At 39.7% G+C, this 18537-nt stretch overlaps 1 protein-coding gene across 11 annotated transcripts in view; it reads right to left on the minus strand.

Annotated features, from left to right (window-relative positions):
- The window catches only part of Neo1 (neogenin 1), a 176943-nt gene that overhangs the window by 8495 nt on the left and 149911 nt on the right, over positions 1-18537 (minus strand). For 7 of the 11 annotated variants that reach the window (XM_052762313.1, XM_052762303.1, XM_052762284.1 and 4 more), the window contains 5 exons: positions 16006-16074; positions 11726-11873; positions 5194-5432; positions 4602-4694; positions 716-874 (listed from right to left, as the gene is read on the minus strand). In XM_052762313.1, coding sequence (XP_052618273.1) covers positions 716-874; positions 4602-4694; positions 5194-5432; positions 11726-11873; positions 16006-16074 — 708 coding nt within the window. The remainder of the gene's footprint in view (positions 1-715; positions 875-4601; positions 4695-5193; positions 5433-11725; positions 11874-16005; positions 16075-18537) is intronic. The other 4 variants (XM_052762340.1, XM_052762349.1, XM_052762331.1 and 1 more) reach the window with 1 other exon arrangement.

Here is an 18537-nt window from a genome sequence, read left to right on the forward strand (position 1 = left end):
TAAAACTAGAAATTAATTTGTAGTCAATGAGCAGCAACAGTCTATATTCTTTTTGCTGTCTCCTCCTCATTTTCATTCTTTCTTCCTTAAAACTGTCTCATGAAGCTGTGTCTTCAGATTTCCAAAGAGGACATGTTTGTCTAGCAAAGCATTTAAGACACAGAAGACTGTCATTCCACTTTCTTATATTTTAGAGATATGTCCCCCCACCTCGCCCCCCTGCCCAATTTTCAGTCTACTGGGCAACCTAAGGTGGCTCTGTTGCCTTCTGGATGTTGTCCTTACTTTGGTTCCTAGGGCAGTCACCTGCACCTAAAGACTGTCCTATAGAGTCCCTAACTTTAGAGTGACTGAGACTAAGGCAACCACTGGTTTCTAAAAGCCACTCTGAATACATTTCCCTTTCAAATTGTGGAATTAATTAAAAAAAAAATGAAGTTGCAAAAAGGGACAAAGTTAAGGTGGAAGGCTTGTTGGAAGAAGAGAAGCTTATGCAATTCAAGTTACCTCTGCTTTTTACTAAGATGACACCTTGCACTGAGTACTTAGGGAGAAAAATACAGTTGATTTTACAGAAAGAAATCTGAAACCATCATAGAAATGTTATGATAAACAAGTAACACTGAAAATTTCTATACAGGGCAAGTCCTTCCCCATTTCCACTTGCCAACTCTTGGAATGCTTGCAACATCTGGGCTTGATCCTCATCTCTCACCTGTGGAATTGGCCCTGTCTGAAAGGGACATGGATGTGCCAATGGGCCATGGGCTGCTTGGGTGGTAGAGATGACTGCGGGCTGGAGAAGCGAGGCTGCTGGAGTGGAAATGATGGTGAGGGTTATCGAGGGAATGGATGGGATGGGCACTAATCACAGCTGTGAATGAACACAAGACAGAGAGATGCTTAACATGCTTGCACAGACACATACAAAAGTCACCCTTTCCCACCTCCCATTTAACCGAATCTTTACTTTGGCTTTTTGGTGGCAGGTGGCTGGACAATCAGCCATCAATTTTATATATGACTTAACAAATGAACATACTTCTATGCATATTCTATATCTGTACATAATAAGACAGTTGGGATATATTCTGTTAACAGTGGTAATTTTTCGGGGAACGGGGTCAGGATTAAGGGAGTATTTTTTCTTTGCCTTATCTACATTTCTGAATTCTTCTATTATAAACATGAATCACACGACTATTACAATATCTATTTGAGTATGTCATAAAATATAAGCTCACAAGCAAATAATGTTTCTATTACTTTTTTCTGTTCTGCTAAAATAACATTAGTACCTAACTCCTTTGAGCATATTCTCAATTCACTCCTGATTAATAAGTATTATTAATAAATAGATCTTTAATTAACTTTAATATTTTAAAAGGAATATAAATAAAAATTTTAACCATCATACCTCTATCTAGTAATAAAAGTATGACTTATAATTGTACAGCACCATTTATTACTACATTCAGCCTGGGGGCTCAGCTACACCCATTAGCATTTTAAGTTATAAATGGATATTCCTAGTTTCCTTTTTCTTTCTCTAAGGATTCAAGTTAGGTAAAGAACAGAAAGTTCTATATAGATTCCACATGTAACTTCCTATGAAGCCTCTTTAATGAAGCTTCCTGATTAACCTGAGATATAAACATGAAAAAACAATACACTTAGCATCAGGAAATACAACTTTCTTAGGTATTCCTTAGAGCAGCTGGAGAACGTTTATGATCAAGGTAACTAGCTGTACACTGCCCCAACAGGCAAACACGTAGGTAGGGTAGACAAGAAACAGGGATTCCCCCGTCCCCTTTCCTAAGCAAGGTTTTCCTAATAGATTGAATGAGCTCTTCGGAACCCATTAAAACATCTTCTGTTATGTGAGATCTCTACAGATCTTTGTGGGGCTTTCACCTTGGAAAGAGAAACCCCAGACCATGAACTAGATGCATTTCTTCTCCAGTGGCTCTAGCAGGTCCATGGGAATAAATTACAATCAGAAGAGTTGGCCAAGAAGGGTGATCATTAAGTCTTAGATCAAGATCTCCCCTGGGGCAAGAGAAGTAGTTTTCAAAGTGAGATGCATCAGAATCAACATTTTCCAAAATTCAGGCTAGGGTGAAGGAGTAAAATCAAGCTTGACTTAGGAAATGCAATTTGAAAGCATTGTTGGGACAGATGGTGAAAGAAAACCAGAATGGGTTTTGTTTTCTCTTAAAAGCTATTTCAAGCGTTTCCAAAAACATAAATAAAAAAGTGAATGTGTTGATGTAGAATGAAGTTAGTTGAATCAGAACTTGATGTGTCTATATAGGGTGTGGATCTGATCTCATCCCGATGCCAGCAAGGCCATCTAGCTCTGCTCAGCCTTTTCAGACCTAGGTATGTGGATGCCAGGGGCACGGCTGCCAGATGGGTTTCAAAAGGCTCCCCCAAAGCCCCAGCTGTACCCAGCACCTGACTGTAGATCCTTGAGTGAAAGAGTCCAACAACTACCTAAGTGTTTGGACACAAATTACATAGTACTGTGCAGTCATACATATTCCTTCCTCACCGAACCAAACCACCCAATCACCCAAAACAAGCAAACAGAGAGAAAACGATTGCAAGTGCAATTGTATCTTTTTTCTTTAACATATTTAATATATCTAGTAAGAGTTCAATTTCTTAAGCTTTAGAAATAAGCCAGTTCAGGCAGAAACTGAGATCTTAGAACACTCAAATTATTATCTTCTTATAAGTAAAAAATAAAAACAAGGGAAATAGATTAATTTGTTCTTTTTTTGTGTTTTTTAAACTGGGGGTACCCACATAGGGAACCTATTAAAATAGAGAAACTATGTTTTCTTCCCCTGTATGCTTCCAAGTTTAAGCCATTCTTTCTGTTATGGACAATGAACTTAAGTTACTTGGTGTAAAAAGTGCTTGTTGATGAAACAGAGCCTTATTCTTTCAGAACTGATCCACCTTTACAATCTAGTGTCTTTTCTGACTGTACACTGTGAGGCATGTGTGAGTGAGGGAAGACAGATAGGCATGCTTGGAGGTTCCATCAGAAGTGTGGATGAGAGCTTTTCCAAGTAGAGAATTCCATGGCACCAGTGCCTGTGTAGACACTCAGAGCTATTTAATCTCATCATTTGTTGGCAGAAATGTGGCTAATCACTCTCTTAACTGTAAGACCCACATTGCCAGCTAATCTGAAAGGCCTTTCCATCTTGAACCAGAGGCAAGGGAAAGGATACGTAGACTGAAAATGACGACTTATCTCATTATCTTTCCCTAATTTGGAGATAGGGTCTGGCTCACAGCCCAGGCTGCCCCTGAATTCATTTCTGGCTCAGCCCCACAAGTGCCGATGTTACAGGTATTTGCCACCATGCTTGGCACTTTCTGATTTTTCAAAAAGATTAATTTTATTATTTTAAGTTATATGTGTTTCTGTATGTTGGTTTGTGCACATGAGTGCAATGTTCATGGAGGCTAGAGGTGAAAGATCCCCCTACAGTTGGAATTACAGGTGATTGTGAGCTACCCGATATGAGTGCTGGGACCTGAACTTGGGTCCTCTACTCTAACTACTAAGCTGTCTCTTCAGTACAGTCCTCTCTTTTGATTCTCAATAGTAACATTTAACTTACTTTTAATTTCAATTGTTATGAAAGGAATTCTAACAACATATATGCTTAACAAAATGAAGCATGGGTCAACAGAGTGAGAATATTTTAAAAACTCCATGCTGCATTTTTGAAACAACTTTATAAAGTCCACTAAATAAAAAAGTTAAACCCCCACAGATGCTTATCAATACTGATTATGTGCAGGAGGCCTAAAGCACATGCATGACTTTTGGCAAAGCCTAGTCGCAGTCTCAAGAGATGCATTCCTGTCTCTCCTGTGGACATGCCTGTGCTTTTAGGGAGAGCAGACACTTTCCTACTCCTGGGATTTAAAATGATTTTGTGTATGTGCAGGTATACATGTGCTACAGAGTGTTATGTGCTACCATGCAGCTGTAGAGGTCAGAGGACAATTCTTGAGAGTTGGTTTTTCTCTTGCTACCTCATGGGAAGCAGAGAACCAATTCAGGTTTTTAGGCCTGCATGTAACATCTCTCTTCTCTGAGCCATCTTGCTACCTGGGAAGTTGGCATTTGAATCTATTTACCTATAACTTAAAAATGTTACTCTCAAGAATATTTAATTTTTATTTTTATGTGTATGGATATTTTGTCCACATGTATGTCTGTGCACCATGTATATGGCTGGTGTCTGTGAAGGCCAGAAGAGGGTGTCAGGTTTCCCTGGAACTGGAGTTGCAGACAGTATGAGTCACCATATTGGCGTTGAGAATCAAACCTGGGTCTTTTGGAAGAGTAGCCAGTGTTCTTAAGTACTGAGCCATCTTCTCTAACTCAAGAATAACATTTATTATGAAATATGACAATACTTTGGTATTTCTTCCTGTAGGGTGTCACAACATCGGCAGTTGATCTTTGTCTTGGAATCCAGAGCAGTTAAAGAGATTGCTCATAGCTATTTCCTACCATGACATGGAAGACTGGTAGTACTAGGGGAAAGAGAAAAGCTTCTACTTACGCTGAGGTGGCTGAGAGTCAAAAGGCATCATCATTTTTGGTCTCATTCCCCTCCTTCCAGCCAGTGTAGACATGCTGTCCTCTGACTCATGCCCTAGATATAAAGTATGGAGGTTAGTAGCAAGCATATGCCCTAGGCCTCTAGGCAGCCTCAAGAGGAACACATTTCCAGCGGAGGGTTTGGGATTCACAATGTACCAAGCCAAGGAATTTATATTTACAGCATCATGCAAACTGCTGCTGAGATTCAAAAAGGATGGCATGATGGTACACACTGTACTTCAGTGAGGTGCGTAGAAGCATCCTTACCACAAAGGTTCTGAACTCCACAGTGACAGCTAAAGTCCAATGGAAAGGACACAGTCCAAAGCACATGCATGAATTAGGTGGATCAAATGCTTGACTGAAGCCTCATGAGACTTAAAAAGATCTAGAAGGCTGCTCTTAAATGATACATAACCTCTCCCTTTCTATAACAGCTAGCTATTGTTCATCAAATGCTGAAAAAAAAATCCCAAGATACACGTTTCTTTAAAGCCAACCTCTTACTGGAATTGCCAAATTCAGGCAACCTTAAGAAGTGGAAATGGTACCTCTGTATGAATTCCGCCTTTGATGGATATTGCTATCCATGGAATTGTCGACTGGTGTGATATCTTGAGAGTTTCGAGGGATTGGAGTATCAGTCATGACAGGGTTTGGATCTGGAGACTTGTCAATAGGCTTCAACTCCAGTCTCTCATGATGGATCCATAGGTCTGGGGGTTTCACATCTTTGCAGTTGCCCTTATACTTATGGGAGCCATTCACCGATTTGCAGGCAGCTCGTTTCCTAGGCACAGAATTAAGAGTAGTCCTTAAAAAGTACAAAACACGCGCTGGGCGGTGGTGGCGCACGCCTTTAATCCCAGCACTCGGGAGGCAGAGCCAGGCGGATCTCTGTGAGTTCAAGGCCAGCCTGGACTACCAAGTGAGTTCCAGGAAAGGCGCAAAGCTACACAGAGAAACCCTGTCTCGAAAAACCAAAAAAAAAAAAAAAAAAAAAAAGTACAAAACACTGTGTGATTAAAACTGATTTTCTGCTGGTGTGGTGGTACTGGCCTATAAACCCAACTGTTGGGAGGCAGAGGCAGGAATATAAAATAGTCAAGACCTGCCTGGGCTAGTTCAAGGCCAGCCTATGCAACTTAGCAAGATTTACTCTCAAAATAACAAGTAAAAAAAAAAGGGACTGGAAACACAGCTGAGAAGCAGAGTGCACGTTAGCATTGGGAGTCCTAAATGCAATCCCCAATCAAAACAAAAAATACCCCAACCCAAAATAAAACAGCAACAAACCTTCCTGAGAGATGCTGTAAACAAAGGCAGAAATGGAAACAAACAGCAACAACAACAAAGATGGGAGACAAGAAGTTTACTTCTGGAGATGGTAAATGTGGTTCTGCTTTGTTCATATATCATTTGGATACTATGCCAGAGTATATTTGAATATTGTCTTTTTTTAGATTAAGAGACTGAGATAGCATTTAAAAATGAAACCTCTAAAGCATAAGGTTCCTCTATAAGTTTCCACTAGACAGAGGAGAGACAACAAGAAGTAAAAATACAGCAAGAAAAGGTAAAAATCGGGGCTGGGGAGATGGCTCAGAGGTTAAGAGCACTGGTTGCTGATCCAGAGGACCTGAGTTCAATTCCCAGTAACCACATGGTGGCTCACAACCATCTGTAGTAAGATCTGGTGCCCTCTTCTGGCCTGCAGGCATACATGCAGGCAGAACACTGTATGCATAATAAAATAAATAAATCTTTAAAAAAAAAAAAAAAAAAAAAAAAAGAAAAGGTAAAAATCAATGCCTAATAGAGGAAGGAAGGAGTCATTTTCTAGGGAACCCACAAGGACTATCGAGTATGTGGAGTCAAGAATGTGCTAAGAGTCTCCATTATGCTGCAGTTTCTTCCTTCCCTCATTCACTCACTTTCCCATTTAACAACCACATTACCAGGCACCTTGTTCCTGTCAGATCCTGTGCTACACTGCTGTGCCCTCAGCACTTTTGGTCAAGTGAGAAAAACGGCATCAAACTATTTTTAAATGCTGAGTTTACCGAAATGCCAAGTGTTAGTCTTACTAGTTGGAGCTCAGGTAGACTGGGAAAATGTGCAGAAGTGACTTTTATGCTGAGACATAATGGGGACAGCACGTGTATTCCAGGTGGTGAAACCAGCTTATGTCAAAGCCCGGAAGTGGAGTGGCAGGAACAGCCTTGTATACTAGAGGGATTCTGCAAAGTCCTGAGTGATGAGAGGATGAGCCATAAGGAGAATGATGAGAAACAGTGCTCAGAAAGCAGTCAAGGACCAGGCCATAAAGGGCTTTTACAGCAGTACTAAGAATGTGAACTTCCCAATATAGGAAAGCAGAAATAATTTAATGGCTTTAAGCAAAAGAGTAATAAGGTCAATCTTGAGTTAAAACTTTATCCCTACCATGTTGTGAAGAATGGGTTTGTGAGGTAGAAGCTGGATGGAGAGCCCATCAATGTTGGTCTGTGACAGCAGGAATAGAAAAGGCAGATTTGAAAGGCATTATTTTAGGAGTCAAGAATAACAGGACTTAGGAGTGAACACAAACTGGAATCAAATAAAAAAGAAAAAGAAGTAAATGGTAAAGCCAAGGCTTCTGATTCAGGCCACTTACACTGGGAATAGTGGACTAGAAGAAGTTTCACTGCAAATACTAGGAACTGGTTTGGACATGTGTATATTAGTTACTTTTTTCATTGCTATAATAAATATCTGGCATGAAGGAACTTAAGGAAGGGAGGATTTACAGTTCGAAGGGGTATATTCCACCATGGCTAGAAGGCACGGCAGCAGGGGGTTGCTGGTCCCACTGCACCTGTAGTCAGGAAGCAAGAAAGTGCACAAGAAGTGGGGCTGGGCTGCAAATCCTCAAGGTTAATTCCTAGGGAACACTTCCTCCAACAAGGATCCATACCCCAAAGGTTCCATAACCTTCATAATAGAGCCACTATCTATGGACCAATGTTCAAACACAGGAGCCTAGAGAAGTAGGCATATTCATATCTCAGGTACACGCTGAGTTTAAAGAAGAAATGTGAAAGAAGCGACAAGGTGTGTCCACCTGATACTCAGAAAAAAGAGGCCTGGCTGTAAACAGAAATAGTTTCTGGGAGGCACACAGTAAATGAAACCACAGAGGTACATGAGATCATGTGGAAGCGTTTGGAGAAGAGAGGGCTCTGAGGCAATGTGTGGGACAGAAAAGACATTAGAAAGGACTAAAGCTTGAACATGTAGTGAAGAAAAAAAAAAAAAAAAGACTCCAAGCTAATATAAACAAGTACAGTGGACCCTCATATCTGTGTTTCATATTCTCAGATTCAACCAACTTTAGAATGAAAATATATTGCTTTTAAATTTTACTGAATATGTTAACTTTTCCTTGTCATTATTCTTGAAGCAATACAGTATAAAAACCATTTGTACAGCAATTATTTGGTAGTCACATATGATTAAGATGGAGATACTTTCTCAGAAATAAATTCTTCATTTTTTTTGGTGAATCAGAGTATACTTTTACAAACTGAAATGGCTGCTCTGTCACTAGGTGATGTGATCTTATAGGATCACTGTATCATTATAAATTAAGCATTCCTAATCTGAAAACCTGAAAGTCACTGGGCACAGTGGCACATAGCTGTGATGTCAGTAGTTTGGAGGCTTTGAAATAAATGTTATGGCTTTGAAGCCAGCTTGCTGTAAAACCTTGCCTCAAAATACTTTGGGGTTAGATGGTGATACAAAGAGGTAGCTCTCTCATCTCCTACAGTTTGGATGTGGTTTGTCCCCCCAAAATTATGTGCTGGAAACCTCATTAGTGGTAATAAGAGGTAATGGAATCTTTAAGAGATGAAACCTAGTGGGAGGGAATTAAGCCAATGGGATATCACCTTGGAGGACATTAAGTAGTTCTCACAGGACTTGATCAGTTCCTAAAGAACAGGCTGTTGTGATGGAGTCTAGCACTCATTTCTGGCATCTTCTTTTGCATACAACTCTTTTCTGTTTCTTTGGTATCCTATGGCAAGGGACCCTCACCAGCATGTCAGAACCATGCGATTTGGACCCTTTAGTCACCAGAAACTTGAAACAAATAAACCTCTTTACAAAGTGCCTACCCTTGGGTATTTTGATGTAGAAATACAAAACACAACAATACATCATCTGACAGCTTCTATCTTCTTGAAGTAGAATCTTGGGTCATCTGTGAAGAGTCAGGGAACTAAAGAGAATGTCTGAAGAAACAACAGGGGCCTAAACTCTACATTCTCTATTGATGTTGACACTGTAAATTGCTATAAAAGCCACTACCTGAACAGGAGGTACTTCAAGTATTAAAGAGGAAGAAAAGGAACAAGAAAGGCTCATTTATATTTTCAATGGCTAATAGAATACTCAGAAGCAGCTTAAGGGGAGTAGGGGGGCAGCTCTATGAAGAGTTGATGCAATTATTTTAAACAAAGGGACCCAATCTGTTGAACTTGCAGATTCAAATACAAAATACAGAACCTATTTTCCTACTTTCAATCTGAAGACACTCTTATTTTTATCTACTTTGAATTCTAACTCCTTCTAAAGTACCATGGAACTCTTTGTCGTGTGTGTGTGTGTGTGTGTGTGTGTGTGTGTGTGTGTGTGTGTGTGTGTGTGTGGTGTGTCTGTCTGTCTGTCTCTGTATGTATCAATTTTGCTCTTTATATACTATTAAAGATCCCCAAAATACTAACATTAGCTATAGGAGCAAGTTCATAATGATAGATAAATGAAGTACCAAATACAGAAACCTGCAGAAATGTTCTAAAAAAGCTGTCTTTCAGACTTTTAAGAAAAACAGTTTTCCATAATCAAATGTGGACAAGAGGCATATATAAAAGGAGCCCTCTTTCTCTTGGAAAAGGTATGCAATGTAAACTATAGAAAGCTATTAGACAAGAGAGATTTAAAATATCACAGAACTTATTTGACATAAAGTCATTCAAATAGCAGTTACGGGGTAGCTTATTACCTGTCCTATGTATGGGAAATAAATACATTAGCTGGACACAGTGGCACATGCCTTTAATCCCAGCACAAGAGGCAGAGACAGGTGGATTTCTGTGAGTTCAAAGCCAGCCTGGTCTACAGGCCAGTAAAGACTATATAGTGAGACCTTGTCTCAAAAAAAAAAAAAAAAAAAAAAAAGCTATAATATTTATACTAGGCTCATAGTTAGTTTCTCACACCTTGGCTGATACATAGGCTGTGAAATAGCCTATGGTAGGTCTGTTCAGAAACCTAGGTCTGTTCAAAGCCTCTAGGTGTTTTGCTTGCTGTGTACATCTACAGATGTGCTTTCTGGCTTTTGTGGTAAAAATAGATTTTTTTTCTTCACCCCATTAAACATTCTATTTTTATCAACCCCATGTTTTACTTCTCATTGTTTTTCATGCATGTGTCCAAGTATGTATGGAGACCAGAGACTGACATCTGGTATCTTCCTCTATTACTCTTACGCCATATTTTTTGAAACAGGGTCTATCACTAAACTTAGCACTCATAGACTGGCAAGGCTGGCCGGTCAACAAGCTTGAGGGATCCATTTGTCACCACACTACTGGAGTTAGAGATGCATACTGCTGAGTCTGGTTTTTATAAAGCAGGTACTGGGCATTGAACTCAGGTCCTCATGTTCGCATTATAAGCACTTGACTCACTGAACCACGTCCCCAGCCCTTAGTTTTTAGGTTTTTTTGTTTTTGTTTTTTCGAGACAGGGTTTCTCTGTGTAGCTTTGCACCTTTCCTGGATCTCGCTCTGTAGCCCAGGCTGGCCTCGAACTCACAGAGATCCACCTGCCTCTGCCTCCCGAGTGCTGGGATTAAAGGCGTGCGCCACCACTGTCCGGCTATTTTTTTAGTTTTTTAAACATTTTTGTTGTTATTTTTGTTAAAAATTAAGACACATAGTTAGAAAGAAGGCTCAGAAGTTAAGAGAATAAACTTCTTTTGAAGAGGACTTGAATTTGCTTCCCAGTACAACTGTGGGTTGGCTTACAACCACCTATGTAACTCCAGTTCTAGAGGGATCTGATGTCTGGCCCCTGCACTCATGTGCATAGACCTACATATATGCATAGACATATACATAACTAAAACAACAACAAAACAGTAGGACACAAACATACATATTAGCCTAGACTGTTCACAGATTCAGATCTTTGATGCCACTGTCTTGTACATTCATATCTTGTCCTACTGGAAGGTCTTTGGGGAGAATAGTACGTATGTTACATACATATTATGATTGACAGTGCCGCCTTCTAGAATCCCTTCTGAGGACCTGCCCCACTTCCTGATCAGGTCTCTCTACTTAGAAAAGTCTATAGTGGGCTGCTTGGTTTAGTTCCTTCCTTCAACAGATTTTTTTTTTTTAATTTATAAACAGCACACCATGAACATTTCTGCTTGTAGATGCAAACTTTTTGGCCTGGGACAGGGAAAGATATTTTCAAACTTTTTATTTTTATTTATGCATACACTTTTGTAGAGACCAGAAGAGGGTGTCAGATTCCTTTAAGCTGAAGTTACAGATGGCTGTGAGCCACCCAAAGTTGGTGCTGGGAACAGAACTTGAGTCCACTACGAAAGCTGTACATGTTCTTAACTGTTGAGCAGGCTTCCCAGTTTTCAAACTTTTTAAGGAGCTTGTTGAGGCTCACAAAAGCCTGTTAAACCTAACAAAACTTCTTGGTAGTTCTTTTTCCTCCTCCTCCTCCCCCCATAGGTTCTTTTTCCCTTGCCTCTTCAACTTTGTGTTCAGTAGATGGCAGGAATATTTCAGCTCCATTAAAATCTTGTGCGACCTATCATAATATACATGATCCCTGAGACATTCCCATGAGGAGGGGCATGGCTGCATTTAAAGTGGCTTTTCATGTACTTTATGGTTTTTAACTCTTTGTATCACTCTAAAAACATAAGCAACATATAAGAAGAAAAAAACAAACAAAAAGCCAAAAAGAGATATTCTACAAGTTTACAGGTTACACTTAAGGAACCCTTACTTCTTCTGGTGAGAGGTGGTGCGCCGGGTACAGAAGACAGCGATGATCACAACCACCACAATGGTGATGACACCAACAGAGACAATGATGACCAGCAGCATATTGCTGTCTAGGGGAGAGGTGGGGCTCCCGTGAGGGCTGTTGCTGCCTGCACAGGAAAAATGGTTAATTTGTTAGGCGATTTAAAAATATACATCAATCAGGCTATCAAACCATTCCAAGTTATTTCATGGAACTTCCTTCATACCTTTTAACACAGTACCACATAATATGCCACTCAAGGAAACTATTTCTAGATTCTAAATTCCTAGGGATATCAGAGTCTGTTCCCCACACAGGGATCAGCACAGAGGTTTGCTCAAAGAACAGCATTCAATGAAACCTTCAAGGGTACCAACATTGTAGAGCTTTCAAAGCTCGAAGGTTCAGATACATTCTGACAAGTATGTCAGAGGTCTTGCCTCTCTGGTGTCTTGCACATCTTACAAAAGTCCCATGTTGAGCTGCGGAGATAGCTCAGTAGGTAAGATGTTTGTCTTGCAAGTGTGAGTTCCTGGGTTCCATGCCCAGAACCTCTGGGGAAAAAAACCAAAAAACAAAAACCAAAAAAACCCCCCAAAACGCTGGGCATGGTGACACGAGCTTATAATCTCAGTGCTGGGGAAGCAAGGCAAGTGGAGCTCTGGGAGGCAGAGCACTGGAGCTCAGGGTCAGTCAGCCTAGTCTACTGTGTGAGCTGCAGCCCAGTGAGAGATTCTGTCTTAAATGTGGACATAACTTGGGCCTCTGTATACACACATGTAACATGTACACACCACACACACACACACACACACACACACACACACACACACACACACACACACACACACACACACACTCTCTCTCTCTCTCTCTCTCTCTCACCCATGATTTCTAAATCCTTTGAGGATTTTTTCAAAATCATATAAAATACATATTCATATAAAGTAAAAAGTTTTCCTTAACATATAGATGTCTGAAATTACAAAATCACTATCTGAAAGATAATCTTTGTCATAAGCATACAGACAATACCATTTTCTTATTCAACTTCAGCAAGAAGCAGGTCTAGACATATGCATTATTTACTGAGGAGTTACTATGTGCCAGTTATTACTGTAGGTATTCAAGATGCAACAGTGGCTAGCAAAGATGTGAACGCTGGGGGTGGGAGGTTGGCACAAACAATAAGCAGAAAGAAACCACTGGCTAAGAATGCTATGAAAAGGGGGGAGGGCTACACTGCAAAGTGACTGTGTGGCTGACTTAGACTAAGCTGGTGAAAAGCTTTTCTGAATTTAATGCGGCTCTGTCTCAAGTATAAGGTCTCTTTCCCAGTGGTGGAGAAGCAAGGCCTGGAGCCTGCACCTGCACGTCCCTGTAAACAGCTTCTAGAACACACGATGTGGACTCTAAGTTCAACTTGTTTTCATCTGTATAACTGTATTAAATGAATTTTTTAAAAAGAAGCTTTTCTTAGAAATGGCTTTTGAGCTTCTAATTAGATAAGAAGGATCTCATCATACAAAGGCCTGAGGGAAGACACACCAGAGCAATGGTCCTCAACCTTCCTAATGCTGTGACTCTTTAATACAGTTCCTCATGTTGTGGTGACCCCCAACCATAAAATTGTGTCCTTGCTACTTCATAACTGCAATTTTGCTACTGTTATGAATTGTAATGTAAAATATCTGGTATTTAGGATATCTGATATGTGACCCCTGTGGGGTCATGACCCACAGGTTGAGTACTGTTGTTCTAGAGAGAGGGAACAGGAAGTGGAAGGACCCTGAGGCAGATTTATAGATTTGTGTTCCTCCCAACTTTGATGGCCTAACCTCTGCAGTGTTTACAAGTCAATGCAGAAATGTGTTACTATTCAAAGTGCTAAAAATAAGTAATTGTGAATGCTCAGCTAGAGATGAAACACCTTTATCAACTCTTAGTCCCCAACCCCAAAGGCTCAGAAAACGTATGGAAGAGGTGTCCCTTGCCTGGCACTACGATTTTTGTTAGCTGTGTGGTGGCACATGTCTGTAATACCAACACTTTGAAGACTGCAGTAAACTGAGTCCAGTTTGGGTCACACAGAGAATTCCAGGCTCACACCAGGGTTATAGAATGAGATTCTGTCTCAAAAACTAACCAACCAATCAACCAGAAACAAAGTACTTAAGAAGCGGGATGTTGTAGAAGGAAGTGTTAACAAGAAGGCTGGGGGAGACTGCTCACTGGGTTTGTCATGGGAGACAGACTCGGTGTTCTGACCTGAAATCCCTGGCACCCACATAAAAACTAGGCACAATGGAGTACAATGATAACCTCAGTACTGGTGGATCTGCAGGGACAGGCAGATCCCAGGGCTTGCCAGCCAACCAGTCTGCTGATAAAAGGAGTGCTAGATTCCTAAACCAAACCTTTTTTCATTGTGTGGGAATCCCTTCCAACCACACTGGATTATCTGACCTTCCAACTTTGATTCTATGATTTTATAGACATCTAAGTACAGTGCTCTAAATCTGAGATTGATTTAGAATGGCTTAAGAGCTTATTCTTTTACATTTGGTTCAATCATTTTTATCCTTCATTTCTGAGAAAAAGCTAAGCAGACAACTTAAACTGTACATACTGACCTTCAATGAGATAACATTTTTTCTATTTGGGAAAGACTACAGTACTAGAGTTAATAAAATTAGCCATACTGTTAACCTAACATTGCTATCAACAGAAATACTGAGCTAGATTCTTTTTTTTTTTCTTTTTCATTTTTTTATTTTGTTTTGTTTTTCTCAAGACAGGGTTTCTCTGTGTAGTTTTGGTGCCTGTCCTGGAACTCACTCTGCAGCCCAGGCTGGCCTCGAACTCACAGAGATCTGCCTGGCTATGCTTCCCGAGTGTTGGGATTAAAGGCATGTGCCATCGCCACCCGGCTTATCAGGTGTTATTTTACTTTCTTCCTCCTATAGTATGCCATAGAGTCTGAACCTTCAAAATACAATGGACAAATGAATATATAAATGAAAGAAAAGACAAAGAAAATTACTTTCTCACAGCCCTGACACTATACTGTCTATAGTCCAACATGCAACAAATGCACAAGGTTCGAGAAATCTCTAAACCAGGAGAGTATTAAAACTTCTTGAACCATTCAAGTTTGCCTGGTTCTTCTAAAAGTCAGCTGATTTCCCTAAGTATGGACATTAGGCAGCTAGCTGGAGCATAAGAAGTTATTCCTTATAGTCTCATGTGTCTATGAGGTAGAAGTGATGAGACAGTGAAAATCAATTCTAGTGACTACTTTTTAGACATTTTGCCACCTGGACTCTTGTAGCTGGTATAGAATTCCCTGGATTTTAGGCTGCATGGGCCAGTGAAAAAAGCACAATCAGAAGAGAGAGGTCTGAATTCTGGTTTTATGCCAGAATTAGTGGGTGGCCTCAGACACCCCACTGATCCAGAATCTATATACTGGGAATAATGCAATCTGTTCTCCCTAATTCCCAGAGTAGAGGAGCAGAGGTAAGTTGAAGTGTGAAAGTAACTCAGAAATGATGAGTAACATTCTGTGGATAAGGAAGTGGCTTTTTAAGAAACAAAATTATTTATTTTTATTTTATGTGTATGGGTGTTTTGCCTGCATGTGTGTCTGTACACCACATTCACACAGGGCCCAAGGAGTCTAGAAGAGGATGGCAGATCCCTTGGGACTAGAGTTACAGACAGATGTGAGCTACCATGTGAATGCTGGGAATTGAACCCAGGTCCTCTGCAAGAGCAGCCAGTGCTCTTAACTATGTCTCCAGCACCAAGAAGGAAGTGCTAATTAATTGAGGTTAGTAGCTTATAGAATGGTAGAAAAGTAGGATTTTTCCCCCCAGAATTCCCAAACTAAAAACAGTACAGTAAGGAGATGTTGAGATTCTGAATCAGTTCTCTGGCTCGCGACAGGTAATGGCTAATCCTACCAGAGGGCTAATTTTTGAAAGTCTCTTTTCTAGAGGTAATAGGAGACAGATCATTTGTTTAGGAATCTATCTTGTCTCCAGCTAGCTGTGTGGAGAAGCAAGATTCTATGATGAATAGACTTCCAGTAATTCAGCAACATTTGCCACAAAATGGCCAATGCTAACTCTGCTAAATAAAATAAACTACATTAACATGCAATAACCCAACATTGAAGCTATAAAACATATTTGAAAATTTAAGCAAGACTGCATAATGTGCACAGCAAGCTGAAAAAGCCTTCAAGAGGGCTTTACCACTCATTGGAGGTTTGTAGTCAGATCCTAGGTCTGGCAGTCGGCTTCCTTTTCCTGTCGATCCTAAGGCTGAAGCAGAAGAAATCATGTCAATAACAACCTAACATGTAGGTGTGACAGTCCACTTTACAGCTAGTAAGTATTTTCTAAAAACAAAACATTTCAGTCTACTCTGTAACAAAATGAAACAACACAAATAATGGGCAAATACAGTTTGTGTGCCAAGGTAAACAGAAACAGCTTTCTGTGCAAGGAAGTATCTAGAAGACTGATGCCTCTGTTTCTAGGCCATGAGCAGATTACCACTCTGCTGTTCAGAAGTGGGGGACCCCAGCCCCCATTTCTCTAGGCCAGGAAGTGATGCTCAGAGAGGACATGTGGTAGAAGTAGCTTCTTTTACAACAAAAGGAGCCAAGGGAATAAGTGAGGCTGATGGTTGTACCAAACAACTGTATTCACCCAAGGACTTGGTGATGAGGATCTAACCTGGCTAGTGTCAGTACTGTTATGGCTATATTTTTCAGATTATGAAGTTTCCCTTCCAAGTATAAAGTTAACCTAAGCAAGAGCAGGAAGGTAAGCAGAGGTTCAAATCATATTCTCACTTCCTTTTCTGTTACCTAAGCATTAAAAACAGAAAAAACAAAGCTTCCTTCTAGCTGCTTACATAGGTCACTATTCCTCTGATCTCACAGTCACAGGTTCAAGTAAGTGAGGCTGCTGACTCGGACCTGGGGTCTCCCCAGCAACAGACCTCAGGAGACAGAAACACCAGGTTTTTGTTTGATAATCCTTATTCTTGGTTTTCAGTCTCTTTCTTCACATTTATGGCAAAACCGCTTAGGGGAAGCCCTTCCTCCATGAAGTAAAGGTATTCCTCAATTCAAAGTTACTAGCCAGAAGTTCCGAGCAGCAAGCTCTTGAAAAGGGGCCCTCAAGAATGACGACAAACAAAAGCTGCTCCTTCTAGTTAATAGCACACAGTGCCTAAGAGATGGCCCTTGAACACCAGCTCCACTACACAGCAGTACTTTGATATTGGGCAAGTTATTTAATTAGTCTTTTGTGCCTCTGTTTCCTTAAGTTAAAGCAGGGATACTAAAAGCATCTACTTTAATTAGCTACTGTGAGGCTCAAATGGAATTTTAAGACCATGAAACACTGTGAATACTGCTTGGTGTGTAATAAATGATCCATAAATGTTAACTATTACAAACATAATAAATTCAGGGAAGAATATACTCTTCCCTTTATGGAGGCAGAGCACATGGAGCTCTAGTAAACATTTTTGAGAGGTATTTTCACAAATAAAGCTTGACTAGAAGTACATAAACTAAATTTATTTCTGTAAAACATTACCATTAATGTCAATTCCTCTTTCCTCTTATAAATTACCACAGTTTAAAAGAAACAAAAGAAACCCAAATCTAAGATTATTTAAGTAGTTCATTTAATAGGATAAATCTAGAGGCTAAATATGTTTGGTATGTTCTCAGAAGCCAAAACCTTATATAAGAAAGGAAAAGAAGTTCTTGGCTCCTATGGTATAGTCTCAGTATTTTTAGGACATATTCTAATTTAATTTAGTCCCTGACCCCTTTTCCATTGTTTATACTTATTACTTTATCCTCTTACTTGTGAGGCTATCATTTCTCCCAAGCGACACATACTACACATCAAGACTCCAGTTGTTTTTCATGTTATGACCTCAGGCAAAATCTAATTGGCAGAGATACTTAACATTTTAAGGTTCTTCAGAGTTAAATGTTCATGATCATTATGTAGGCTACATTTCAATTAAACCTTCCAGAGCACTGCATCATGTTAAAAGAAAAAATTGCCACTGAACATGCTTTGCCAAGATTATTAGTTGGCTTATATTACTATATTTCCCAATATTTTCTTTAACATTTAAAGAATAAACAAGAAATTCAAAGGATAAATCTAGTAACCAAAATACCAACAGGTAAAAAATTTTGAATACCAGAGGCATGAACACCAAAGTGTTGCATAATAGTTACCAAGTGAAGGGAAAGAGAAGAGCACATTTACATTCTCTGCATACACAATGTAATGATCTGTGAAATCTCATGCTTCTATACTCACAAAAAACTATGCCTGCAGTTTTCTCCCAGGTTACTGATTACAAACACATGTCCAAAGTCATGAACTCAATACTTTTAAGTTCTGACTCTTCCTTGCATTAACCAAGATCCAAAAATCTTGTATTTCTGATTTCTACTCTTAAACTATGAAAGCAATTATCAAATTTACTTTTAGCATTCTTTCGCTGTATGGAAATTCTCAGAGATAAAAACCATGAAGTACAGCTACCATGCCACCAGAGCAAGTACAATGAAAAAAGTGCTGACGGATGATTTCAAGACTGGTGACATCAAGGCTCATGCTTCCTAAGTGTCCATGCCTTATACTTTTTAATCCTTTTATAAAATAGTCATATTTAATATTTAAGAGAAGAAATAAAGATATAAATTAACATATTGCAAAAAGAATAAATTCTTGGTTACAGAT

Source organism: Peromyscus californicus, unplaced genomic scaffold (genome assembly GCF_007827085.1).
Source record: "Peromyscus californicus insignis strain IS unplaced genomic scaffold, ASM782708v3 Scaffold_11__1_contigs__length_118956290, whole genome shotgun sequence".
NCBI classification, from domain to species: Eukaryota; Metazoa; Chordata; class Mammalia; order Rodentia; family Cricetidae; genus Peromyscus; species Peromyscus californicus.